Source organism: Polyodon spathula, unplaced genomic scaffold (genome assembly GCF_017654505.1).
Source record: "Polyodon spathula isolate WHYD16114869_AA unplaced genomic scaffold, ASM1765450v1 scaffolds_1438, whole genome shotgun sequence".
NCBI lineage: Eukaryota > Metazoa > Chordata > Actinopteri > Acipenseriformes > Polyodontidae > Polyodon > Polyodon spathula.
Window position 1 is genome coordinate 243,895 of NW_024472918.1, and position 26,432 is coordinate 270,326.

The 26,432-nt window shown below is 40.5% G+C and overlaps 3 protein-coding genes across 7 annotated transcripts; all 3 read left to right on the top strand.

Moving 5' to 3' along the window:
* The first annotated feature begins 691 nt into the window (after positions 1–691).
* On the top strand, positions 692–16,093 carry card9 (caspase recruitment domain family, member 9). Of its 4 annotated transcripts, XM_041242928.1 has the most exons (14): positions 692–820; positions 3,072–3,130; positions 4,314–4,528; positions 4,841–4,978; positions 6,482–6,807; positions 7,097–7,276; positions 7,639–7,791; positions 7,979–8,104; positions 8,490–8,681; positions 9,340–9,381; positions 10,364–10,400; positions 12,270–12,343; positions 14,459–14,532; positions 15,505–16,093. In XM_041242928.1, the coding sequence occupies exons 3-14, from the start codon at positions 4,324–4,326 to the stop codon at positions 15,599–15,601; spliced, it is 1,644 nt and encodes a 547-aa protein (XP_041098862.1). In that variant the 5' UTR covers positions 692–820; positions 3,072–3,130; positions 4,314–4,323; the 3' UTR covers positions 15,602–16,093. The 4 variants fall into 4 exon arrangements, with proteins under 4 accessions (XP_041098862.1, XP_041098861.1, XP_041098863.1 ...); XM_041242927.1 differs by lacking the exon at positions 3,072–3,130; XM_041242929.1 differs by lacking the exon at positions 692–820 and having other exon boundaries at positions 2,745–3,130; positions 14,459–14,494.
* A 671-nt stretch (positions 16,094–16,764) lies between these two features.
* dnlz (DNL-type zinc finger) lies at positions 16,765–18,246 on the top strand. Its single transcript, XM_041242932.1, has 3 exons — positions 16,765–17,226; positions 17,465–17,604; positions 18,002–18,246. Exons 1-3 carry the CDS (start codon positions 16,792–16,794, stop codon positions 18,165–18,167), a joined length of 741 nt encoding a protein of 246 aa, XP_041098866.1. The 5' UTR covers positions 16,765–16,791; the 3' UTR covers positions 18,168–18,246.
* Positions 18,247–18,315: 69 nt separating this feature from the next.
* Positions 18,316–26,373, top strand: LOC121309755. 2 transcript variants are annotated; one of them, XM_041242920.1, is made up of 14 exons: positions 18,316–19,366; positions 19,605–19,702; positions 19,950–20,106; positions 20,656–20,814; positions 21,004–21,207; positions 21,361–21,487; positions 21,864–22,035; positions 22,393–22,497; positions 23,093–23,195; positions 23,587–23,729; positions 24,021–24,122; positions 24,581–24,751; positions 25,081–25,336; positions 25,640–26,373. In XM_041242920.1, exons 1-14 carry the CDS (start codon positions 19,345–19,347, stop codon positions 25,663–25,665), a joined length of 1,845 nt encoding a protein of 614 aa, XP_041098854.1. In that variant the 5' UTR covers positions 18,316–19,344; the 3' UTR covers positions 25,666–26,373. The 2 variants fall into 2 exon arrangements, with proteins under 2 accessions (XP_041098854.1, XP_041098855.1); XM_041242921.1 differs by lacking the exon at positions 19,605–19,702.
* Positions 26,374–26,432: the final 59 nt, after the last annotated feature.

The following is a 26,432-nucleotide window of genomic DNA, read 5'->3' on the forward strand; positions in this document are numbered from 1 at the left end:
GGGTGTGTGTGTGTATGCAGGTTGATGGATGGATGTATAGTGAAGGCTAATATTAGCTCAGCCTATAGTACATACTGTTTTGTTTAAGCTTTTACCCTTGTGCCTGTTTTTGATAAATGTGTGTAACAGAGCTTCACTGCAGCTTCTATCTCTTGAGTCTCTAATTCTTGCCAACTATCTTTAGGGCTCACGTCGCTATACTGTCACAAACGTCCTCACAAACTAAAACTTTAATGGATGAAAGTGTCGCAGTGTTCATTTGACGCCGTGAGAAGTGGCATCGCATGATTTATAAGGAAGGGTCCCTGCAGGGATGAGGGAATCCACATGTTGCTCAAATAACTAAATATCAGCATTTTTGCCTTTACAAGTTGGCTGATGTGTATTCCATTACAGAAGGGGCGCACCTCTGTATAGAAGAATTAAATCATTGAGACCGAGCATGTCACAAAATGATCAAAATAGAAACCACCTCATGCCATTCTGCAATCCTAGACTCTCCCTCAGCTCTTTCGCAAAGAGTTTGCGGGAGGCTATCTTACACTGTGCATATTATTGCATGATAAGATTGCATCACAACCTAGATTTATAATTCTTTCGTTTTTGTGCTGTGCACAAACCCTTTGGCAATATGCCTGAAAGCAACAGAACAACCAGTGAGGAAATATAATAAAATACCATAGTAACAAACCCTTCTGACTCATTCAGTCTCGCACAGTACAGGCTTCCTCATTTTGAACAGAGCTCAACACTCATCAAGTCAGAGAGATATCAATACTTTCACTCCGTGGAGCAAATTTGCATGCTGTCCGATTTCAAGGTAGGAACCTCATCGTTTGGTATTAATTGATTCCAGAAAGTGAAGACAGGAAATCATTCTATTTGAATGTTCTAGGTCTTAATAGAAATAGAGGCATTATTTTAACAAAATTGAGCCACATCAGGACTTTGTGACACTCTGTATATCTTACTGTGTGGAGGAAACTTTTTTTTTTGTCTATTCAAGTGTTCTATGTTTAATAGGAACCTTTTTTATACTTGCTTAACATGCTTCTAATGATTCAGTCCGACATTGTGTGGATCTTAGTTCTGCATTCTATAGTGTGCACCCACAGTCCAGTTACAACACTGTACAACAACCCAGTATGTAGAGTAGTTGAAAGGTGGTGGATGTTTCCAACCTGTTTTTATTAGTGTGTCCCGCAACACTGAACCCCATTGATATCCCTGGAAGATAAAAGACCTTACTTACTGCCAACTGTGGGATAGGTATATGGATTTCTAGGGTGAGGTTGATAGATATTACTGTAAGGAAGGCTGGCTTGCTCTGTGCATTAAAGATGTTGTGACTATATTACCATAACTAGAGGTCCTGTGTTAGCAGTGCAAACATATAGTCTATAACTTCTGAACTGACATACAATTGAAAGAAATGTCTATATGTTGATCAAGAGAGCTTAATGTCATTTCTAAGTGGTTTGAGGATCTACAGCAGCTAACCGGGTAGAGAATTCAATGAGTTTCTATGTCTATGGCTCTGGGCATCTTCTTTCTTTCTTGGTCAGTGTGATATAACCTGATATGAAGAGTGGACCCTGTATCTTATGATTAAGCACAGGCTAGTCTCCCGCTGGCCTTGTTGGGTGCTTGATGTACAATGAGGTGAACTATCCATTTCCCTAAATGATTTGCACTTCAGGAATTAACCAGACTATACAAGTCGATGTGCATGCTTTCATTCTTTATTCCAGCTAGTACAACAAAAATCAATTAGAACGCTTATAAAATATTGACCTTGTTCTGGTGAAATGCACAATTTAGTAGGAATACTAATACACTGTATTACGTTACAAGATACTCACTAAAAGGTGTTGGTTTTGAAGTATATTTCCTTTTACAACATTCACTTTATTCTCTATGCCATGATAAATGCATAGATGATTTTAATATGCAGCAGCACATTTCCAATACCTGTACAGTATGCCATCCTTTGATACAGTGTTTGTCCCTGGAGAAGCACAGCATAGCCATGCTTGACTAACGCTACCACAGTAAGGCAAATATATTAATCACCAGGGCTGCCAGATTGGCGGTTTGGTTATTTTTATTTATTTATTGGCTATTTTTACCGTGCATGTTTTTCTATTCCTTTTGATTATGAGGTCGACATCAGTTCAGAACTTCAATCACCACAATGCCCTGCATCCTATACCACGCCCACCACCTGGGCGTGACTTTGTTCAGGAGCTCAGCATCCAATAAAATTCCGGCTGAAGAAAATTGTGAACCCGCCTACTTTTTTTCCTCAGGATTGATTAATATGGGGATTCTGATGATTGACCCTTGTATGGATTTGCCCGGGGGGTTTTGTTTAACTGTAAAATAGGGAGAAATATATATATATATATTTCCAAATATAATTACAATGTATTATTTTATTTATTGTTTTATAAACTATACGTCGACAGTTCTGGAAAATTTAATTTTACACTACAGCAGTGCTTGTACTGTAAATTGTGAGAAATGTTACCTTTACCTGTGTGTTTTTTTTTTTTATTTTATTTTATATTATTATTATTATTTTAAATAAATATGTAGAACTTAAATGTAAGTACACGTTTTTTGGCTGGTTTAAAAAAACATAAGGTTACTTACCGTAACCCTGGTTCCCTTTCAATTGGAAGACGACCACCACTACATTAGGTATGGGATATTCCTGCCCTTACCTACCCTAAGGACAGTATATCCCATAATGTAGTGGTGGTCGTCTTCCAATTCAAAGGGAACGCAATTTGGCTACTTTTTGGTTGTTTACTTCCAAAATTTGGCGGTGCGTTGCAAAACAAATCTGTCAGCGCTGTTTTTATCACGCCAAAGCTAAAGGCGGGCTCAGGTGTGTCACCTGCAAGGAATTCAAGGTTTGGCAAAGAAGTGTTTGGTGAGGTTTCTTTTTTGCTCTTAAATTAAGAAGCGTATTTAGAAATAATGTAACTTTCCCGGAGCGTTGCTGAGCTAACCTGACATGAACACAATACGCGAGTGATTTTCTTCTTTGTCTGAATTGAATGAAGTTGCTGCGACAGAGATCGACAAAAACTACGCGCAGCTTGTCATCAAAAACACGGGGGTGGTGAGACTGGCTTTTAAATCTTTTTATTTTATTTATTTATTTAGTTTTTGGAATAAAGAACTACGTAGTTAAATGAATTTATATGGCCTGGTTATTTCTATATTAATGTTCTTCTTTAAAGTTTGCGTTTGTTTTAGTAATTTCTGTTGATCTGTCTTTGCCGTGATATATCGAGAGAGAAAAAAACAAAGAAAGAAAATTAATGAATTATAGTTTATTAGATAAAATACAATGAAATCCATGTGGATTTTGCTAGCATGGTACGCCAAACTGTCATTTAGAGACCATAATAACTTCCTGATCATTTGGAGATAACTCTAACTGACATCCTGTGAAAATGGTCTGTGTTTTGAATGGACTTCCTGTCAATTTAGAGCTATTTCTAAATTATAATTTAGAGATATTTTAAAATGTTTTGGAGATATCTTTAAATGAACAGGAAGTTATTTAGTGATATCTAGACTCGAACTGATTTAGAGCATCTGAACATTATTTAAAGATATCTCAAACATTTTGAGATGTCTTAAAACGATTTAAAGATATCTGAAAATGCATTTTAGATATCTAATTAAAAACTCAATTTAAAGATATCTGGAAATCATTTTGAGATGTCTCTAAATATTTTCTTGATATCTTAAAATGATTTAGAGATCTTTACATATTTGAAGATATCCTCAGATATTGAAGATACTGTATTTTCAGATATTTAGAGATTTGGAAAAGCTTTAGAGATCATAAGATATTTAGCCATCTCAATACATTTGAGATATCTCTAAATGATAATTTGGCTTGCCATAATGGGACTCTGTCTTTATTTCTCTTAGAAGTAAAGTTTCCTCAGATTCAGGTCAGTGGCCCTGTGATGCTTGCTTTCAGGTTCTGGTAACGAACTATCTGTAAAATTAGGAAAGATATGAAAACAGCTAACAATGAATCACTTTATAGCTGTATGCACGTCATTGGCCAGTACCTTGACTTCTGTAGGTTTCGTGTGTAATCTGATTTCAATTACCTTGATCAACTGTTGTCTTTAGCCTTGATCTTCAATGGAAATCCATACATTTAAGAAATATATTTGGATCAAGGCTCTAGCTAGAATGTTTGACTACTTAAGATTTAATGTCACTACAGCGGTGCCGTGTTTATTACCACTTAGTATAAACTGATTATTGATTTTATCCAGACTCTGCAGGATGACGAACCGCGATAGTTGTAGCCTTTCCGATCTGGAAGATGAGGAGTGCTGGAACTCGCTGGAGAAATACCGGGTCCTTCTGATCAGGACGATCGAGCCGTCACGCATCATCCCGTACCTGCGGCAGTGCAAGGTCCTCAGCACCGACGACGAGGAGCAGATCTTCAACGACCCCAGCCTGGTCATCCGCAAGCGGAGAGTGGGTGAGCGAAGCCATCCTGCTGTGAATTGGGACCTCTGCACTTCAACTCCTTGATTTTGATACACTTATGAATGCTTTCTGGGTATTCTTTACAGAATAGGGGAGGAGTTCTTTAAATATCTAATTCTCTCGCTGAAAATCAGTTAAATATTGAAGCAGCTGGTTGGAACAAGGGACTGCAATGGAATGATGCAGATCATCTAAAGTTAATGATGTATGCATTGGAACTATAGGCTTGCCATTTGCATTATGTGGATAGTGACAATATATTATCCTAAGTGCGTGATGGCCGATGTCTCACATTTTGGTGTAGGTGTGTTGTTGGACATTCTGCAAAGGACCGGATCTAAAGGATATGTGGCCTTCCTGGAGAGCATGGAGCTGGATTATCCAGAATTGTACAGGAAGATAACTGGCAAAGAGCCTGCCAGAGCCTTCTCCATGTTAATTGGTGAGCGTCTTTGAAAATGTGCCTTCTGAATGATTACACTTCCAAATACAGGTAACACTAGAGCTGGACTTTGTTACATTACTTGATACATGTATTTACAATGACATCATATGATGTTGAAAAAAAATAGTTAATGTAAGGAGTTCCACCCCCACAAGCACAGATTAGGGGGCTGAGTGCATGTACTTGGGGTGGCTCATTAATCTCACGATCTTGACAATTCAAGCTGTTGTGTCGAGATCACAAGAATCTTTCTCAGTGAGCCTCCTTGTCTAGTAAATAATACCAGTGAGTCTGCAGGTAATCAGCGGTACCTGTATTTTGAAGTGAATCCAGGTAATCTTACAGAATGACTCTAGGGTTGCAGCTGAAACTTGGGCAGCATCCAAGGTGTATTTACACAATCGCACGTTGTAATGGCAGGGTTATTTGTCACACATCATGCATTCACAAAATCAGTGAAAAAAGAAAACGCTCCCAGAAAATCTGTGCGAGAGCTGTGTGCGTCACGCTGTCGAGGACTGGGCGCCCAGCTCTTTCACGCGGCGGGCTCAGCTCAGCGCCAGGGGCTCCCATCTCACACAAGCAGACTCAAGTAATTGCACAGTGAAACCTTTCACAGAGTGATTGTTAGAAGAATGGGGCAGTGTGAAGTCATCACGATGCAGCCATTTCCAGTATTTTGAACTCGTGGTGATATCCTGCTGTGCTTTTCAATTCCATTTCCTGTTTTTTCTCTGTTCTGAATTATTTATCATTGTATCTGTCTGTCGACAAGCAAATGTGTTCCACTCTCCAGGTTCCCCATGTTCAGTCAGTAGATCATAAAAAGCAGAACAGATGTGTTCCCCTTTTTGGTTTTATTTTGTATTTTAATGGTTTTCTCGAGGCTCACCAGTCACCAGTGGTACGGGTACCTCACACACACACACACACACAAACACACACTAGTTTTCAGGGTTAGAAGATTATTCATATTGACTCTACAAAAGGTACCTCTTCAACACCTGCATAATAATTTCTTGACTATGGTAAATGCACATACTGTGCATTTACCATAGTTTACCATGCTTTGCCACACCTCTCAGGGATTTACAGTGCTTACCTTTGCATTATCATGCTTTCACTTTCATTAGGGGAAGCTTTTATAAGGGCAAGCCAGTAAGATGCTTTGAGCCAGAAGACTGCTGAGGTGAAATGACCTCCAGTGTGAAGTGAAGCAGTCCTGATATAAGGACACTATTTGGATGATCTACAGGGTGATTAGAAAGTAAGTTTACCACATCAATGATATGATATGTGGTAGACTAATCACCCTGTACATTACATTACATATGTCTATGATAGACAACTACAACAAAAGAGTATCTAAACCCAGAGTCAAAGCACCTTGGCACAGGCTCAAAAACAACACTATTTCAGTAGTTGCAATAAAAAAAACCACCACTGTAAATGGAGATTTAAGTAAGAAAAGCATGTGCTTCCTACTCTCCTGGCATTCAGACACAGTGGGGGAATCGGGGCTGACCCAGTTCCTGATGAGCGAGGTGACCAAGCTGCAGAAAGCCGTGCAGGAGGAGAAGAGGAGGAGCCAGGAGCTGAGCTGCAGCCTGGCCGCCCAAGAGGACACCATCAAGCAGCTGCAGGTGAAGGACAGTGAGCTGCGCAAGCAGCAGGAAAGGGTGCGCAAGATGAAGGAGGAGCGCAACGTGTTTAGCAATGAGGCCAAGAAGCTCAAGGACGAGAACTACAGCCTGCTCCGCGAGCTCGCCAAGCAGTGCGAGGAAAAGAACACGGTGCTCATGAGGAACCGGGACCTGCAGCTCGAGGTGAGAGCTTCGCTGCAGTGAATATAATCAGCAGGGAGTACACTGCACATGCAGGGAGTACACTGCACATGCAGGGTCTTCCACATGTTTTTGAAAATGAAACAATAATGTATTCAGGGGTACCAAGATACTTAGTAAGCAAGGGTCTGAGTGAGGCAAATCAGGCAATAAATGCTACCCCCCCCCCCCCCCCCCCCCCCCCCCCCCACCCCATCATTCTCCATTTATTTATGACACCATTTTTTTAAATCGTTTTTTTTTCTTGTGCGTTCAATGGGTTTTAATGCAGATTGAGAAGCTGAAGCACAATTTGATGAATGCAGAAAGTGACTTCAAGGTGGAAAGGAAGCACACCATGAAGCTGAAACATGCCATGGAGCAGAGGCCCAGCCAGGACGTGATCTGGCAGATCCAGAAAGAAAATGACCTGCTCAAAGCCACAGTCCAGGAGCTGGGTAATTCAGTCCAGGTAATACTGTGGAAATGCCTTCATATCCACTTCGTGTTGAAGCACTAATGACGTTGACGGGGCACGAACACGCAACTGTGCACCAAGCAATCTTTACCAGGCTTGTTTGCAGGAGCAGTTACAGAACCTTACCAGTAGGAGTCAGAATTTGTAACGACTGGATGTCACATAACACCTGTTACACAAACAGAAAATCAGCTATTGTATAGCATACAGTATAGCACCAGTAGCTGCTTTTTAAATGGGAAATTAAATGGGATAAATAAAACAAATAACAGTGTTATTTAGTGTTATTAGTGTCTTGATGTAGATTATCTTGACTCATTTCGGCTGGGTTTAATCCTCTTGTCTTGCCCTGGGAGGTGGGGACCAATGGGAAGGTGGGGAAGGACAAGCTGTACATCCAGATTCTGGAGGATGACAGGCAGCAGTCGCTGGCAGAACACCAGGAGCTGGTCAGCCAGATGTACAACCTGCGCAGAGACCTGCGACACGCAGAGGAACACCGGGACAAGGTAGTGAGGAGAGGTGGAGGGAAGCAGAGTGTGTGTGTGTGTGTGTGTGTGTGGGGGGGGGGGGGGGGGGGTTTTTAAACAAGCTTTCTTCTCTTGCTTCTCAGACGTGTTAAAATAGTCAAATTTTTATATAAATTATTTTCCTTATTAGAAAATAAGTGAAGATAAAATGCCTTCTTTATTGCAGTACATGGAGGAGAAAGACGTTTTGGAACTCCAGTGCATGAATCTGAAGAAGGACTCCAAGATGTACAAAGATCGGATCGAGGTGATACTGCAGCAGATGGAGGAAGTGGCTATAGAAAGGGACCAGGTTAGTGTGTAAATTTCAAGGACGTCTACTGAAAAAAAGGATGCAGAACAGATCTCAATTTGTATTGTCAATTTATATGATATCCCAGCTCTATAAACACTTTTTAGAGTAGCATGGACATTTAATACCTCTCGGTGTGTGAAGCTCTTCATGCATCCGTGAAACACTTTGTGTGTTTCTACCGACACAGATTTTATAGATTGCAGTATACTAGGGTTGTCTTCCACATAACAAATTATTCATGTGACAGACAACTACACTGAAGTGCAAGCTATACTGTATATCGCAGATGGTTTCATGCACATCACCATTGCAGACCCATGCAAAGGGCTCCAGCTACAACTCTTGACCCCCATCCTGATCCCTGCTCTGTCCTGACTCTAAGGCCATCAAGACGAGGGAGGAGATCCACCTGCAGTACTCCAAGAGCCTGATTGACAAGGACCTGTACCGCAAGCAGATCCGGGAGCTGGGCGAACGCTGTGACGAGCTGCAGGTCCAGCTATTCAGGAGCGAGGGGCAGGTGCTGGCCATGGAGACCAAACTGCGCCGGGTCAACCAGGACCCCCCCACGCCGGTAACTAGGACTCTAACTGGCTGGATTTTTAGCTTGTTTCTTGTTCCAGATAATTTGCTTGGAAAGGCTCCTGTGAGAGCTCTTGGAACCAGCCTTTTGAAATTTCCTTAAATCGCTGTGTCTCCTAAGAAACATGTGAGCTACCATGAAATCAAGCTTTCATAAAGTCTAGCTACTGTGTAGTGTTCCAATGCAGTTACTTTTAAGAAGCTGTATACTTGGGCTTCTGAGTGGTGCATCCGGTAAAGGCGCTGCGCCCGGACTGCAGCAATGCGCCCTATAGCTTGGAGATCGCTGGTTTGAATCCAAGCTATGCCACTGCCGACCGTGGACGGGACTTCCCAGGGGGCGGTCCACAATTGGCCAAGTGCTGCCCAGGCTGGGTAGGGGTTAGGTCAGCTCCTTGTTTCCTTGGCTCACCGCACACCAGCGACCCCTGAGGACGCGAGTGCTCGTCTTCGTCTCTCCTAAGTTAGTTCGGGGGTTGCAGCAGTGAGTCAGGTTGAATAATAATAATTGGACATTCCAAAAGTGGGTGAAAAATTGGAAAAATGAATAAAAATAATTGTTCATAAATAATTTCTATAAATAATATAAAACAAATACTGTAGTTCTGATATTGGCAGTGTTATAAATGTTTGTACTTCCTTTCCCACAGACTTCAGATTTTGATGACATTTCACTAAGAAGTTCACAGGATGTAAGTGTTTTTTTGTTTTATATTTACAGTAACTGGAGGGGTGGAGGTGGGGGGCACATTATGGGAAAAGGTCACCCAAGTCAAATCTGGGCGGGGGGGAAGGGGGGGTGTTACTGGTACTAATTTGTAAAAATAAACAACCTTAAATTGTCCAGAAATAACGCCTATTATAGTTTGATTCTAGTGTTTACTTTTACTTTTATTAAAGATGTGTCATAAATTTGGATCTCAATCTGGGATGTGAACTGGGGGGGTGTTACTGCCCCTTGATTCCACCCTTGGTCCCTGCCCTGTGGGTACGTTTAATAACTGACCCTTAGAGCAAATCTGTAAGAACGCACTTAAGTGTTCTCAGTTCCAGCGCTAGCAAGCCAGTTTACTAACACTTACACTGAAACGGCATCATACATTATCTGCCGACTCTTATTCTCAACAACAGTAGTTTTTCATGCCGAGGCACTTCAAAAGCACTGAACAAGGTTACAAGACAATAGTTATCCGACGTGTTGATTAACAGCTGAATGGAAATGATGGAAGTAGCTAAATCAAACAGCAAGCAGATTCCTTTAATATACTTTAATTTATAAAATGCATGTGAGACCTACTGTATAGAAAATCTAGTCTTTACAACACCAGCACTGCCCAGTGCTTACTGTGCTCTTTGAGGAAACTGGTTAGCAGCAATGAACACCATGGTAAAGGATAACAGCAGTAAAACTACAGTAAACTATATCATGCAATGGCTGTTAAAGCAAAATGTTAATGTGACAAATACCCGGTTGCATAATTTCTTGAAAACCATGTGTTTCATTCTAAATTATGTTTCACTTCCCCTTTCTCATGTTTATTTAGCTTGCATGCTTATAATTTGGGGCCAGGGTTCATTTTGCAAATCGTTATCTTCAAAAGAAAAAAAAAAAAAAAAAAAACTTCAATTATTACATATAATAAAATGCATTCTCCTCCACTTCTCCAATAACAGACAAACCCAGCGAGTCCAGATGAAGATCAACAGCACGGTGAGAAAGGGAGTGATAAGCACTTGACATTCTGTTCAGCTTTAGTAAGAATTGCAGCTGCCATTGGCAAGGACTGTTGCTACAACAAGCGTTGAATAAATGTGGGCTTTGGTAGAAAGAGAAGTATCTATAACTCACCGCAGGTGCTGGTTTTACTGAATCTGTTTTATTGTAATTTGTGTCCATTCCATATGTGGAGGCAGGGGAAGATATAATCATTCATAAAATAGCTTGGATAAATCAAGTGCTGTGATTGGCTTAACAAGATCACATGACTGTGCGGTAAGAATTGTCTTACCGCACAGCTGTGACATCATAGACCAACTTACTTACCTGTTCTATTAATATTACTATGCCTTAATAGTAACAGTTATCTTAACAGTGTTTCTGTGTGTGAAAATGTCAACATAGAACTGAAACAGCATTTAAATCACCCAACAGTCTGTTTTTTTTCACCTCTGTCACTAAGAATTATAGAAAAATTGGCAAATATACTGTGGTATTTAGTCAGAGAACAGAACAAAGAAAACTCAGAGGTAAGCAGCAGCAGTACAGTACAATCGCCAGGCAAGTCTCACACAGGATGTAATATACATATGCAGCAGCAGCATCTGCTTATTAAACTAAATATCGCCTTATAAAACTGACTAGTGAGTATGCAATGTGTAAATTAGACACTACAGATACACCTCAGCACTACCCTGCAATTTTCAGACACAACCATCGGGTTTTTAAACAAGGTCGGGTTCGGCATAGAATGCTATTGTGCTCGCCGCGGCCGTGTAGGACCGCAGCACTGCTCAAACTGGCACGGGAGCCGTTTAGACCACATGTCATCTAATGCTCGTTTCCAATTTAGGGAAATTATGCCGGTTACCGGCCATTGATGTGAAAACAGCCTCTGAAATTGTTGGTCAGCGTCTCTTGAAGACCGCAAAACCTGAGTAGGATCATGTCCTGCACACGCACATAAAAAAAACCACTCTGGAGCTCCTCCCTTGATGTCAAATATCAGTGCAGTGTTTGGCTGTTCCGTGAATTCTCCCTCAGATGTGGGAAATCAGTCTGCTTTCAATTCCCAAATGCCATTTATGTCGAAAATTTTACTATAAATGAGAATGTTTAATGTAATGTTTATGGCAAATAAAGTACAAAATATATGTATTCAGGGACAATTTTTTTTTGTCAGTGGAAGGATACATAATTAATTTCTCATTTGTTTTTCCCTTAAAGCTAGTTTTAAAACAAGAAAAAAAATGTAGCCATTTAGAAGCGAAACAACCCACTCCAGGGGGTGCGGTAAAACAATTGTTACCACACTTCCTGGAGTTGGTTATTTTACAAAGTATAACTTCTTGTTGGTTTCCATGATTATGATGTCATAATCAGCAGTGCTACAGATTTGATAGTAGACTAAGAGAAGCTGATACCTTATTGGACAAACTGATCAAAGTGTTTCGTTAGTCCAATAAAAGGTATCCTCTCTCCTTCTCTTTGTCTGTGATCTGTGGATTGATACGACTATCAGTACTTGTAGTGTACATTCTGAAGCTCAGCGTGGCATTGCTATTGAGCCACTTGTATGATAACAGTTATCAAACACTGAAACATACAATATCTGAGATTTATTACACGGTTTCTGGATAGATTTGCTAAGCTTTTGTTCCACTGCAAAGTTACTTTTTAAAAATATATTTCTGCACACAGGGGTTAACTTTTTTGTATAATAAAAAAAACTACAAAACATGAGGTAACATTCCTTAAGAGTATGTACAGTTTTGTGACTTGGGCCCATGGAATGAAAGCTTAGTGGATGTATCCCTTTGACCCTGGAGCTGAGTGCTTGTCGTTTTGCCTGCATTGTTGCAGGAGATCAGCCACAGGGTGTCGTGTTTCCGGAGTGGGAGGCATCCAGAGAGTCCGACGACAACAGGGTTTCAGCGGTAAGACATGTCCATCCCTGCACCTTGGCGCTGTCCCCAAGATACCAGAATGTAGCATTTTAGTCCTTGGAGCAGCATGGCATCAGAAATTAGACTTGAAGGCTGGACAGCTGCAGCGAAAGTGCTGGTTGCATGTGTGGCCATTCCCCAGTTAGCACTTGATTGCCTAATTGGGGAATGGCCGTATTCCACTAGTGGTTGTTGGCAATTAACCCCATCTGCCAAACTTAAATTCAAACCAATTCAACTTGTTTTACACCAAAACCACACTACTTACACGTGCAAGGCTCATATGCTGACACAGTCCATTTTTTTTAATATATTGGTTACAGCTCATCATAGCAGTAAAACATACTGCAAAAGAAAGAAAAAAAACTAACTATGTGGCATGAACTTGATTTGATGTTATTTGGTTATTTACTTATGCTGTATCAGCTATATTTAAACAAAATACAGTAAAGACCAAAATATTTGGCGAATCACACCTGCGGCTTCAGACGTTATAGCTCCCTGTCGGTATTGCCTGAGAAAGGGGCAATGAAATGACTGGTCAAACTATTGATCACACACAGAGATAAGCCAACAACTATTTGCTCGCAAAGGGGTGTAAAAACTATAGAACAGCATCACTTGGAGGTGCATTTGAGAAGCATAAAGATCCTCTACGAGCACACACCAGAGCCGTGTCCCATGCTTCTTCCACAAATTGATAAATGATGTCATTGCTTCATTTCTGCTTTTATTATATTTGTATTGTGCTTTTCATACCAAAGTCACACTGTACAGTACATTAAAATAAAGGTCCTCAGGCATATCGCACACAAACAACTGCCACATATTACATAGCATATTTAATAAACTAATATACAGAGGGCATGTCATAATTTAGGGGCTCTGTATGAAAAAGCCCTTCCTGCTGTGGTGATTTTGTTGACCCTAGTAGAAACCAGTAGCCCCACATCTTTTGATCTAAGAGTGTGATTTGGATGATACAGGGTCAGTAACTCCTGCAAATAACTAGGTGCTAATCCAATTAGGGCTTTATAGATTACAGCAAAATCTTAAAATCTATTCCTATACTGCACAGGGAGCCAGTGCAAGGAGGCTAAATCAGGGGTAATATGTTCACTTTTCCTGGTTTTAGTCAGAATTCTGTCGGCGGTACTCTGAACAAGCTGTAATTCCGACACCACACCTTTTTGGGATACCGGAGAGAAGTGCATTACAGTAATCAGATGAAACAAAGGCATGCATTAGTAAAAAGATGCTTTTAGAACGTCCCTAAGATATGTCTCAAATGATAAATCAGGATCAAAGGTGACCCCCATATTTTTCATTTCTAGTTTAAGATTGAAAGAGTGATTACTAAAGTCAAGCTCATGTAATCCCACATTTTTTCAGTTGGTTCTGAGAGCCCACGAGCATAACCTGAATTTAGCATTAAATAATTCTGAGACATCCAACACTTCTGCAACACAAGCAGCGAGTAACTCCCCAGCAGAAATGTTTCCTGGCTTTAGGGACAGATCTAGCGGGGTATCATCTGCATAGCAATGGAAGTTCGTGTGTGCGGATAGTATCACCGAACAGTAGCACATATAATGAAAATAACAAAGGACCTAGAATAGAGCCCTGTGAAACACTGCAGACCTTTCAGAATTTGTCTGCCCAATAGAGCCGAACTGAAATCTATCAGAAAGATAAGATTTAAGCCACGATAGGGGAAGGCCAGACAGTCCCACTGTGTTTTCAAGATGATTCAATAAAATGGAGTAGTCTACAGTATCAAAGGCAGCCCTTGGATCTAACTAGTGGCCTCATTATTGTGTCTAATGATAATGATTAAGCTGTAAAAATGTGACTTTTCATTATTGGAATCAATAAAAGAAGCTTGTTGAATTATGTTGAAATCCTTGTTGTGTGCGCCCTGACACACACACAAATACATAAATCCTAGTTTCCTTACATAAATGATTTCAGCTGCCCAGCCCAGACAATCAGCCTGGCATATGTGTGGCTACTAACCCATTAGTTTTGAAACTAGTTCACTTGTTGCTTAAGTGCAGAGACCCAGTACAAGACGTCTTAGTGGTTCCTTTGTGTTTTTCCATACAGGAGAAAAGTCCAGAGGACGGGGAGCCAGCAGAAAAGGAAAGGCGGCGCATGAAAAATACTTTTGTGACTCGGAGGTTTGTTATTAACCCTTTGAGGACTACCTTGCCAGAAACATCCTTTTTCATTTCAAATCCATAGGCCCTATTCGGAAGCTAAGGCAAATTTTCAAAGACAAAACTGTATGGGTATAAAATGGCAAGAACCAGCATGGTTAGAAGAAGGATCAGTTCAATTGTAAGTAGTGTCTTGCTAGCTGTATAGTTTTTAAATAATTGTATGCCGCTTTGATAATGTGTTAAGTTACTGGGTACAGTATTTCAAAGTGACAATACTCCGTCAATTCAGACACGACATTACTCTCCTCCTCAAAGGGTTAAGTTGCGGATTGTGTAAATCATCTTAATTACTTACTACTGTGCTGTGATCTGACTTTGTTGATTTAATGAAACTAGACCAAGTGAGTGGTCTGTCATTGCTGATTCAGAAAGTGAAATCAAACGGCTGTCAAATCTGACATTTTCAGAAATCAATTGCTTCTATAATAGTATTAAAAAACAAGACTTTTTTTTTCTTTTTAAACATTGTCTTTAATTTTTACAGCACTACTGTGTGATTGAGAGTTATGTGGGTACACTTTAATATACAGGTACATTACCCACACTGTAGCTGCACTGTATATAATTATGTAATACACTTGCTACACAACATGATGTGATTGGGAATATAACTTTGAAAATACACGTTAATGAGTTGGATGCTCACAGAATTACATAGGAAGTGTATGTAGTTACTGGAAATACATGTGAACGGTAACGACAGTGTAACTACACATAGTTAATGTACCTGCATTGTGAAGTGTAACCGTGTGTGTGTGTGTGTGTGTGTGTGTGTGTGTGTGTGTGTGTGTGTATATATATATATATATATATATATATATATATATATATATAAAATTTGTAATAATGAAAGGAGTCCTATATAGCTATGGGCTTTTTATACTCGCAATACAGAAGGGAACTGTTGGTAACTTTTCGTTCCTCCTATAGAAAGCTAGCTCTAAGAGTAAAGATGGGCACCAAACAGGAAGGAGCGGACCGAGACAACACAACAGGAAGTGACAACACAGATACTGATGGAACATGACGTCACGAGAAGTTGCATTCAAAGACACTGGTACCTGTATGGTACCTGAGAGCCTTGGGGTGTGCTCCCACACTCGCTACAATACACTGATATTGCTGACCTGGAGAACTTTGTCAGGTGTCAGGGTCATTTTGGTTTTCTGGATGTACATCTTGTGGCACCCGAGGGTCCCTGGCCCCCTAGTCTGGGAACCATTTCTGTATCCAACAACTTTATGTGCCACTGCATAAAGTGCCTAACATGGACAGCATTTCTGTCTCAAAGGGTTGCATTGTGAAGATTAAAAACACCTGATGTATGTCTCTTCCCCCAGAGTAGAATTGTTTTATAATTAAGTTCAGAATTTTGTTGTATGGTTTATTATTTTATTTCACTAGTCTGTTGTCCTATTTGTCTATTTTGCTGGTAATGTGATGCCAGTTTCCTAATGAAAATACAGGTATTCCTAATTAATAACACACAATAAAAACTCTGTGTGCATTTAACATATAATATAATGCTTCAGATTTGCTTTGTCCCATTAGTTTTGTACTTTTTGTTTTTAATTTGGTCTTTTTGAAAAATGCTATATGGTAATAATGCCACAACATGTTATCCTGCCACAGCACTATAGGTTCACTCCGTTTGTAGCAAGTAGGATCACACCTGTCCCTTTTCCCTGGATCGTCCTGAGTGTGAGGAAGGTGTCCAGGAATTCAATATGCCTTCCCGGGACACTAGACGCCAGCACCATAAACTGAGTCAGATAAATGAAAATACGATATTATTGCAATAGACGCTCAATGTTAATTGGTTGTCAATACTACAGTAGTAATATTATCAATGTTTTCTATTGGGAGAATATCAGATTTCAGAGCGCTTAAACCTTTAACAGCAGGCTGTTATAGACGACATCCTAACATGGAGCGCAGGAAGTGAATCTTCCGCGTGGTGCAGGAACGGGAAGTAAAAGTGAAAATAGTCTGGAAAACTGAAGGAGCCAAAGAACAACAATGAACTTGCCAGAATGTTGTTACAGCGCTACCTTTTATTATCGCTATTTATAGATTTATCATGTTAAATAACGCTGAATAATGAGGAACTGCATATTTTACAGTCTAATTTTCATATACTGTAACCATAACTCCCGTACGGCAGGTGGCGCGTACGGTCAAAAGCAGAAGCCCCGAGTTGTACTGTGCTAGGAAGTGATGAAACTCTGGAGTAATCGGTTTGTTAAAGCACGCTGGTTTGAAATGCAGCTAAGCTGCAATGGGGCGGTCTGTTGTCTTGCACGCCGAACATCCACGACATTCCTCAGAGCCGGGTCTTTAAATCATTGTGAAAATGTAAACACGCTGCAGCTGTCAAACTGGCATGCTTCACGTCACAATCCCATTGCCAGTTGTTTCCAACAAACGCACAGAAATGCAGATGCCAGAAATGGGGCACATTCAGCACAGACTGTTTCGTTAGGATATGGAGCTTTCTGTCTTTTCAGTGGACGTTCATTATCTGCGTTGAACAATGGAAAACCGAGTTATATCGTCCATTCTAAACATTTCTCAACTTCTGCAGCTGTCAGAAGCAGCGAGCTAGTTGGGAAAATCAACTCGACACACTATCACTTGGTGTACACGTGCAAGGTAAGGCAAGAAACACTAACAGCAGCAGTATTTTGTCGCAATATTTTGTGCGAATAGTGCCTTTCATTTGGGTCTGTACGTTTAGCCTGCAAGCACATCAAAATCTATCATTCAGTACAGCCATGCGCATTTAGCATACCTGCATTATTGCAGATTTCTAGTGCAAGAAGCACATTTCTCTGGAAAGGGTGTAATCCCAGGTTTCCGGTTTATTTGGGTTGTTTTTTGTTTCTTGTAGGTGTGCTCGACCAGATCCACTAAGAAGATTTCCAAAACAGCCTATAAAAAAGGTGTAGTAATCGTGACTTGTCCCGGCTGTAAAAAACACCACATCATTGCAGACAACCTTGGGTGGTTTTCCGATCTGGAAGGGAAAAAGTGAGTGTTTTTACAATAAATCTGATTTAGTGAAAACATCAATTGCCCATGTTATTATATAATTATAAATACTGTGGTAAACTTTTGTAAGGGCTGCTATAGCAGAAAAAGTGTCATTTAAATGCATTTCAATTGGGTCTTGCCCCTTCGTTTAAATTGGATTTTTTTTTTCCCGTGCCCTCCCACTAAAACCATACCGCTTAAATTCTCCAGATTTTTTTTTTTTAACTATTTTGAGTGCAAAAGGAAATTGTAACAGTATTAAACGGTATTGAAAATGCAAACCCAATTTGCAGTGTTTGCTAGTTTTATATCATTTAAACTATGTATTCTGCCTGCACCTTTGGGATTGCTTCACAGTAGGAGCCTCTATATTTAATATATGCTGCTGTTTTAGAAATATAGAGGAGATTCTGGCGTCCAAAGGAGAGAAGGTGAGAAGAGTGTCAGAGGGCGAGGCTCTGGAGCTGACGCTGGAAGACATCGAAAGCATGCAGCAGGATAGGCAGCGAGAGGAGGAGACACAACCCACAGCACAGTCTGAACAAAAGGAGAAAACATGAACCTCTTATTGTTTTTATTTGTTTGTGTTACGTGTTCCCGTGTTTTACATTTTGACTACTGTTTTAAACTTTTAAATTGCATTCCCTGCCTCAAGATGGCTTCACATGTATCCGCATGGACCTCTCAGAACTACATTTCCCATCATCCTTCTGCTCACATATGTAACAGATCGATTTACCAGTGAGCAGGAGGATGACAGGAAATGTAGTTCTGAGAGGTTCGTGCAGGTACTGTAAAACAACTTAATTTCACTAATGGCTTTCAAGGTCCGTTTTGTGTTGCAATAAATGTTTGCGCTTGTTTTTCTTGTAATGTACAGCACATGCATGAATAGTATATTTCAAGGCACTCTGATTTTGTAGTTTTTTAATAAACGTGAAATTAGCAGACATTTCTTGCTCGCGAAATTTACATGTGAAGCCATCTTGAGGCAGGGAATGCAATTAAAACATTTTAAAAAGTGGTCAAAATGTAAAACAAAAAAATTAAACAATACACACACCTTACGTAAACAATTGTAGCAACACATGGGAACATGTAACAATAAAAAGGCCCCTATATACTCTTTAAGTATGCATGTATACACGTTTTATCATGAATAAATAAACCATTTAAATCGTGTGTTTGTTTTGCTATTGGAGTACCATGATGTGCCGGTTGGGGTGGTGTGTTGAATGTGGTTTTTCCATAGTACAGCTTCTCAATAGAAATCGCAATTTACAGCTAGTCTGATACACAGGTATAGTGCTCGCAGGGAAAACTTTTGGTCTGTAAACCATAAGATAACATACACCGTAGAGCATGCAGCTTTAAGTTATTGCAGAACACAGTAACTGAAGAGGGGTAATTTTTTTTTTTAAAGAGATGAAGATATAAGCTGTGGTCTTTTGAACGAACTAAAAACAAATTATGAATTTAGGTGTTCGTTTTTAGATTACACATGTTATGACTTCAAATCAGAAACGTTTTATTAAAATACATAAAGTAATTACCGGTATTACCCACCCCACCCCCGTTATGTGGCTCTGACAATGGTTTGTGCCTTAAGTGGGCGTGTTTTCACATCAGCAAAACGTTTTGTGGAGAAGGGAGAAAGTCCAACAAAGTAACCTACAAATGGCTTGTTTAAAAGCATTCTCTTAGCCTAAAGAAGAACATTTCTGCAACGTTTCGTTAATGATGGATATGCTCAATGCTGGTAAGTTGGACGTTTTAAAAGTGTTTTAAATGTCTTGTTTCTTAGATTCTGTGGTACGAGTTGACTCCATTTTCTCCTTACAAAGAAAGACGTTCTGAGCTCAGAGGCCAACAACAGGATATTTTTATAGTAGAATAGCGCCCTCTCCTGAAAATATAGTGTATTGAAAGTTGAAACTAACTACAACTTCACCGTCAATACTGACCTAGTGTTTGCAATGTGTTCTCATGGTTTGTAGACCAAGGCAATGGTAAAAATACATTCGGGGATGAGTTTCTGGAGAGGAATGTTGTGCTGTCTGACCATATCCAGCCAAACGATGAAGCAGATGAAAGGGTGAGCAATTAAACCTGAAACCTGTTTGTCCTGCAATTGTTAAAACGAGGCTCAGAAACCGAAAAGTTTTACGCTATTGCAGGAGGTTGTTTTGTTTTGGTTGTAGAGCATGAGGGTGCTTTAGAAGAACATTCTGCTATGGGCAGCCTTCTTTGAAAGCGTGGTAAAAGACATTTGCAGAAATTGTGTTAAAGCATTGTAAATCTGTAGTGCAGTATAAAAAAGCGTTATGAAATGCGTCGTTTAGGAAGAAGTACCGTGTGGACCCAACACCCTAGAGGCCAGCAGGAGTGGACGACTGAGAAGGAGAAGAAGTTCCTCTCCTGGAGTGGAAGCAGCTCCCAAAAGAAGACTCCCTGCTGGGAGGAAAGCCACAATAAAAGCAAGCAAAGTGACATGCAGAGGTAAGGCTAGCAGTGGAGTACTCCAGGTAGGGCTAAAGTGAAATGCAGGGATCTCCAACCCTGGTCCTGGAGAGCTACAGTGGCTGCTGGTTTTCGTTTCAACCAATCTCTGTTACTTAATTGAACCAATTATTGGCATAATTAGTCAAGATTAACAGGTGTTCCACATCTTTAGCCAGTGATGATGTAAAAGACACCTATAAAACCAGCTGGATAGGGGCTCTCCAGGACCAGGGCTGGAGACCCCTGCTGTAATGAAACCAGACAGGCTGGAGCTTTACGCTATGTTCTTTATGTAAGACATCTTGCACACACAGGACGCTGGCCATTTGTTTTGTTATGTTCTATAGCAAAGCAGAAAAGTTGAGAAATAGACAATACTGATTGTGAACTCTGAATCAAACACTATTCAATATTTCACACAATAGAATCTATTGAACCAATTCAATCATTAACAAGGTCCTAAAGTAGTATATCGGTTCATTATTTCGAATTTGGGTTCTTATGCCAGATATCCCTCCACAGTTTCTCTTGTTTTCTCTGTTTCAGGGAGAGATGCAGCCTTCTCCTGTGACCTGTGCAAGTCTCCTTTTGTCACTCACCCTGCTAGACGAGGGAGCAGGCCCAAAACCTCCACCTCCAGCCCCAGCCCACGATACAGAGCTGACCCTGTGACGGGACTGACACGCACTCTCTGCAATGCCTGTGGTGTGTGTTTCCCTTCTGTGCTCCAAACAAGTGAAGTACAAAAACATAGCTGTGAATTGACAACAAAGTGGGGGAAAAAATACTTTCCTTTGGAAGAGAGACACCAGTGCAGATGACTTTAATGGAATGTAAATCCTTGACTTTCCAAACTTTCAAATGAATGAAAAAAGTATTCATTTTTTTTGCCAGGTCTGTCATTTGAGAAGCCAAAGCGTGCTCCAGCTTCAATCACCCCGGTAGACCCAGCTGAGCGGAGCAGGCATGAACAAGAACTGCAGGCGTTTTCTCAGTCCATGGTGCAGTTGCTAGGAGACCAGGATGCCAGAAGACTCTGCTGTCCAGTCTTTGCCAAGAAACCCTGTCTGTGCCTGCAGAGTTATATCAAAGGGGCAGGTTAGTTCTAGTACTGGTGGTTAGAACATGGGGTGAGAAGATATTTTGTTGGAATCTTGTTTGTGCATAACATTAACAGATCTGCCCCCTGCAGGGCGGAATCATTATCAAACACTCACAACACACCTGTGACAGTCTCTTTCCCTTTTGCAGGTGGCAACATGTTGGAATATCACAGTCGAGCTCTGAGGGTCCTGTCTCTGCTAAAGGAAGCCAAAGAACTTGGCTCACAGAAGTGCTACGACCCCAGCGCTGCGCCGCAGGATGGCAAGAGCAAAAAGCAAGTGCACATCAGCGTACTCTCGATGTTGGCAATATTTCTTTTTTTTTTTCAGTTGATTAATTTCATTTGATTGTATTTATTCCACCAGTGTTTCCTCTGGGTAATTTAGTGGGGCCACACCATAGTGTTGTGCATCTTTCATTAAGTTCATTGCACCTCTTTAGTTGTGGTTTAACGTTTCCATTTACCTTTAATTGGCCAGTAGAGTGTGGAGTGCACACTGCAGCCATCAAATCATTTGCCTTGAGAATAACTGGCATAGCGTCTGTTAAATTAGAGACAGCGGCCCAGTCTCCCGTTGAAAAGGAATTTAAAAACCAGCTTTGAGTACTGCAAATGGAAACAGCTCTTTGAGTGACGCTTTCTCTCCCAGGAGGCTGATAGGACTGGGTAACGGGCAGCGGAAGTCCCAGGAGTTTGCAGACTTCGTGCTGACGAACAGGAAGGTGCTGCGAGAGGAGCTGAAGCTGTGTGAGCGAGCCACCCAGAGGATCCTGGGATACTCCAACAACTTCCTCCACAAGAGACTCAAAACAGACCCCCAGGTAAAGAGGTCTGTCCAGCCCATACCAGCATGGGTCTGTTTTGGGTGTAATGCAGATAGTTTTATCTTTGCAAAACTGTTCAGTACAGTATAGAAGAGTTTCCTGAATACCAAACATTATTTTAATTGGCTTGCAATAACTCAGGAGTTTGTGAACAGGGCCTTTTTCCAGTTTTACACACAGAAGTAAAATCTAAATAAATGTATAGGAGCCAACACAAAATTGAAAATATTCCACGTTCGTCATACACATTTTCACCAGACTTCATATGTCTGTGTAGAAGAACATATACGATAGACGGCATATTAAAAGGAAATTGAATTCAAATACAGTCTGTGGGTTCTGTTTCTGTTGCAGGGAAGGGAAAGAGTACAGAGGACTAAAGGCAAAAGTGCACTGGGTCTCCTGAAGCCAATTCTAGATCTCAGTAAAGACAGATGCTGTATGGACAACTGTGTTGTTGTAAGTACAGTTCCTGTGTGCATTGGGGCAAATAAGTAAGGCTTTTAAAAAAAAAAAAAAAAAAAAAAAAAAAAAAAAAACATTTTCTAACTGCTCAGATTTCTTGCAAGATTTATCAAAAAAAAAAAAAAAATATTACCACGGCACTAGACTGACACTAGCGCAGCAAAAAGAGTTTTCAGTTTCAGGTAGGGGGTTATGTACAGCTGTGGCCAAAATTTTTGCATGACCTAGAATTTTAAGACATAATTAAAAAATAAATAAATAAATGTACATAATTTAAGTCTTATTTAACATCATGTAATCAAAGAAACCATAACAGTAGTACATTATTTCATGTTTCGAATTGTCACGTTTTTCGATTTGTCAGTTAAGTATATCAAACTACAAAGCATATGGAATTGAATATTCTAATGTAATGTTATTCACAGGTTTTCGTTCAACTTTATGAAGTAAAACATTTAGCCATAGCTGTACAGTGCGATGGCAGGTGAAATGGACTTCACCACAGCCTGCTAAGAATGGGGGAGTACCCTGCACTGCAGCCCCGTCGATTGCACGGTGTGGTTTACTCCACCCCTCTCCTCATTTCCAGATGGCTCACTCCTATGGGTGCTTACTCCAGCTCTGGAGGGAGAGGGCCCAGACAGGGCAGGCTGAAGCACGCAGGGTCCTGGCTGAAATGTTGACCCCTTCAGGTTGTCTTCTATCTGTCTAATTACTTGATTATCTAACTAAGATTGCTCTTGAACCAAGGTGGCTCATTCCATTCACAGAACTATACTAAAGATCAGCGGTCCTCAAAGCTGTACCATAACCGTTAATGCTGCAAAACTGAGGAACTAAAGTACCAGAGTTACTCTGTGCTGTCAGACTCTGCCTTGGTGCAGTTTGATAAATCTGTGTTTGAATGCATTTATATAGTTAGAGGAGAGAAATGATTGTGCCTCCTAATTTGAGAAATACAGATTTTAGTTTTGCTGTCGCCTTATTCACTGTATAACAAGAAAGCATAGCACTGAGTTTATGAAGTCAGTCTTGATGATCTGAGTTAGGGCAGCATTTGTTCAACGTCTTGTTCTTTTGCAGGGGGTGGGAGGTGTAACTGTTACAGGTTTATTATGTGGGTGACTGGCTGCAGTCAGAGCACCATCAGCAAGGTCAGTGAGCAGATGAAGAAGACAGGGGGCGACAGAGAGCCACCGCCGCATGGATTGAAAAAGTGGATCAAGGTAGGTACAGCACACCATTAGAAAATACAGATTGGGGTCACTACGAAAGTGTGATGGTTTTTTTTTTTTTTTTTTTTTTTTTACAAAAGCAGAACTGAACAATTTCGTAGTAGTGGTAGTATAATCCAAGGTCTCTAAAGCAGATGTTTTTTTTATTTCTCAGTTTTGAAACAGTAACGTGGACTTTTCTTCTAAGTAGATATTAGACTGGAGTGAACACCTTTGTTTCAGATTTACATCATTCTGAAGTTGTGAATAACGCCTTGTTTCACATTTTTGTCTACTATAAAGGAGAACCCAAGACGCAAGAAGGCAAGCATTATGAGCACAGTCTCCACTCCCGACAGTGTCCTGCCTACCTTCACTCCAACACATGGAGTAGCCTCTTCTAGTGTAAGGATAGGTCATCCAAGCCACTCTATAAAAGATAACTCAATTATAAATAGCTTATGAGAAAAAAAAAGTTACTGCTACTTCAGCGGTCTTAATTACTGCATCTTACTGCATTGCATACAAACCTGCATTGCATACAAACCAGAGGTCTCAAACAGTGTACAGTCTAGCTGCAGACAATGCTGTAGGCAGCAGTGCTGACGCTGGTAATGACAACATGCTTCTCAGCACTTTCGCAGGCAGCACAGCTGTTGCCTTCCATAACTCTCCACTCCAGGACCCCACTGTGAGTTTTAATCAGGTAAACTACCCTTTTGATGAATGAAGCTGTGTAGGATGCTTCTAAATCCAGAACACACTTTGTGTATGGTAAGAGCACAACAAGGTGTAATACCCTTTGAATACCAGTGTTTAAGGCAATTGCAAATGGTTAACTTGAATCCCTGTTTTTTTTTCAGACTCAGGGCCAGGTAATGGCAGTTGCCTCCTTGCCTCCTAGGTTGCTGGTTCAGGCTGAGCCTTCCCTGTGCTCCCCTCACAGCAAAACACTCCTCTCAGATCTCCCACAGTCTCTCAGCACCCTGTCCACCTGCAGCCTGATTAGTGGGGACAATCAACTTCTTATGCAGGTACATTTAAAAAAAAAAAAAACAACAAAAAAAAACCCATTAAATCATTCCTGTAATTGAAAATAAATAAATACTGCCCTGCCAGATCACCCCTAAGAGATCTCGTAGGAATAATAAATTATATTATTGGCGCGCACAAGATTACACAAGTCAGAATTAGGATTCACAGAACTGTATATTTTGTATGCCTGAACAGATCTCAGATTACAGTTTGTCATTAGAGCTATGTTTCAATGTGTGTGTGTTCAAATTCCAAAACTCGAAGCTTGATTTTTCAAAATAATCCTTCTTCATTTTGAATGGCTGCATTGTATGTGGTGTCTCATCAGAATGAAGGTGAAGAGCTGGAGAAGCTGCCTCCGGGGGCTCTAGTGTCCCTGACTCCCCTGCAGGACCCTCCGATGCTGGACACACCTGGCCCTTCTGTCCCTTTGCTCCAGGCCCACTCCTTGGGGTTCTCTCAGCTACCCAGTGACTCTATTCCAGTGACCAATCAGAACTCTGGAGGCGCAAATGAGGCTCTGAAACAGCCAATAAGCAACGAGTACCAGCACTCATTGCAGCTCATAGAATCTTCTGAAGAAGGTATTTCTTTTTTTTTAATCCCAGATAGGTTTTTTTTTTTTTAAAGAAAGACCGAATCAAAGGAACATATCTTTTGAAATTCTTTTGAATTGGGAAGTAGGATTACAAAAAAATGTATTATACTTTTTTTTATTGCTATTATAATTTTTCCCAATAAAAATAAAATACACATTTATTTGTTTCTATAAACACAGTGATGCAGGACACTTAAGTTGTAAAGACATTTTGCAATGGCATTTAAAAAAAAAAAAAAAAAAAAAAAAATTATTGGTTATACATTGTTGTACATTTTATTTTTTCCAGATCACACTGTCCTTTGGGCCCCTTGATGGTCATTTACATGCTGCAAAAGCACAAAATATTGAAACCTTGAATTCTGTGCCTTTTATAAAAAGTGCAGGGTTTAATCAGGCAAGGAGAAGAGGCCACGAGAATGAATCTACTGTGGCTTGAACCGTGTGTATTGAGCTGCTGGAGCCTAACCTTCTCTACCTAGCCATCTACCACAGACTGGAAAGGTGAACTGCCCTGTAGTTGATGATTAGAAAGTGCGTTGACAGCAGAGATTGTGTCTTGTGCCGTTTCTCATTGTCAAAGCTATGTCGCATAAGAAAGCACCAGACTGAGAGAAACTTGTTGCCTGTGTGGCACAAGATTACAAACTGAAAGGAAGGATGGAGGACTTGAGCTGGAGAAGCAGTACCATTGTGATTAAAGTCTTGCAGAAGAAGTGGGAACAGAAACACAGATATTGCACGTGTATGGTGCATTTCTGGAAGCGTTGGTTTGCTATTTATTTGTAACTCTATATTAAAGAACTTCAACCCTGAGACGAAAATGATATTTGTTTAATGTTTTTATTTATTTTTAAGTAAATGCATTATTTATGCTACACTGTGGTAAAATCTCGAATACTGAATTCCTGCTTTAAAGTCGTCAAAATTGAACTAGTTCAGTGTGAGCAGGATTAGCAGTGTGTGCTGATAGGGTAAAACGATTTACTGAAATCCAAGCGCCGAATATCAAAATAAACTACAACTCCCACAAAGCAGTTGGGCGTTAGTTGCGTCGTCTCTCAGGGCGCCTACAAATTGTT

What these genes read in the sequence shown, in the direction of transcription:
- card9 (XM_041242928.1), top strand. Translation starts at nt 4,324, where the DNA reads ATGACGAACCGCGATAGTTGTAGCCTTTCCGATCTGGAAGATGAGGAG. An exon ending in AGCTGGGTAATTCAGTCCAG is followed by an intron (nt 7,277 to 7,638) that starts GTAATACTGTGG and finishes TTGCCCTGGGAG; the next exon opens with GTGGGGACCAATGGGAAGGT. An exon ending in TGGCTATAGAAAGGGACCAG is followed by an intron (nt 8,105 to 8,489) that starts GTTAGTGTGTAA and finishes CCTGACTCTAAG; the next exon opens with GCCATCAAGACGAGGGAGGA.
- dnlz (XM_041242932.1), top strand. Translation starts at nt 16,792, where the DNA reads ATGAAACTCTGGAGTAATCGGTTTGTTAAAGCACGCTGGTTTGAAATG. An exon ending in ACTTGGTGTACACGTGCAAG is followed by an intron (nt 17,227 to 17,464) that starts GTAAGGCAAGAA and finishes TGTTTCTTGTAG; the next exon opens with GTGTGCTCGACCAGATCCAC. An exon ending in TCCGATCTGGAAGGGAAAAA is followed by an intron (nt 17,605 to 18,001) that starts GTGAGTGTTTTT and finishes CTGCTGTTTTAG; the next exon opens with AAATATAGAGGAGATTCTGG.
- LOC121309755 (XM_041242920.1), top strand. Translation starts at nt 19,345, where the DNA reads ATGATGGATATGCTCAATGCTG. An exon ending in GATGGATATGCTCAATGCTG is followed by an intron (nt 19,367 to 19,604) that starts GTAAGTTGGACG and finishes CATGGTTTGTAG; the next exon opens with ACCAAGGCAATGGTAAAAAT. An exon ending in TGAAATGTTGACCCCTTCAG is followed by an intron (nt 23,196 to 23,586) that starts GTTGTCTTCTAT and finishes GTTCTTTTGCAG; the next exon opens with GGGGTGGGAGGTGTAACTGT.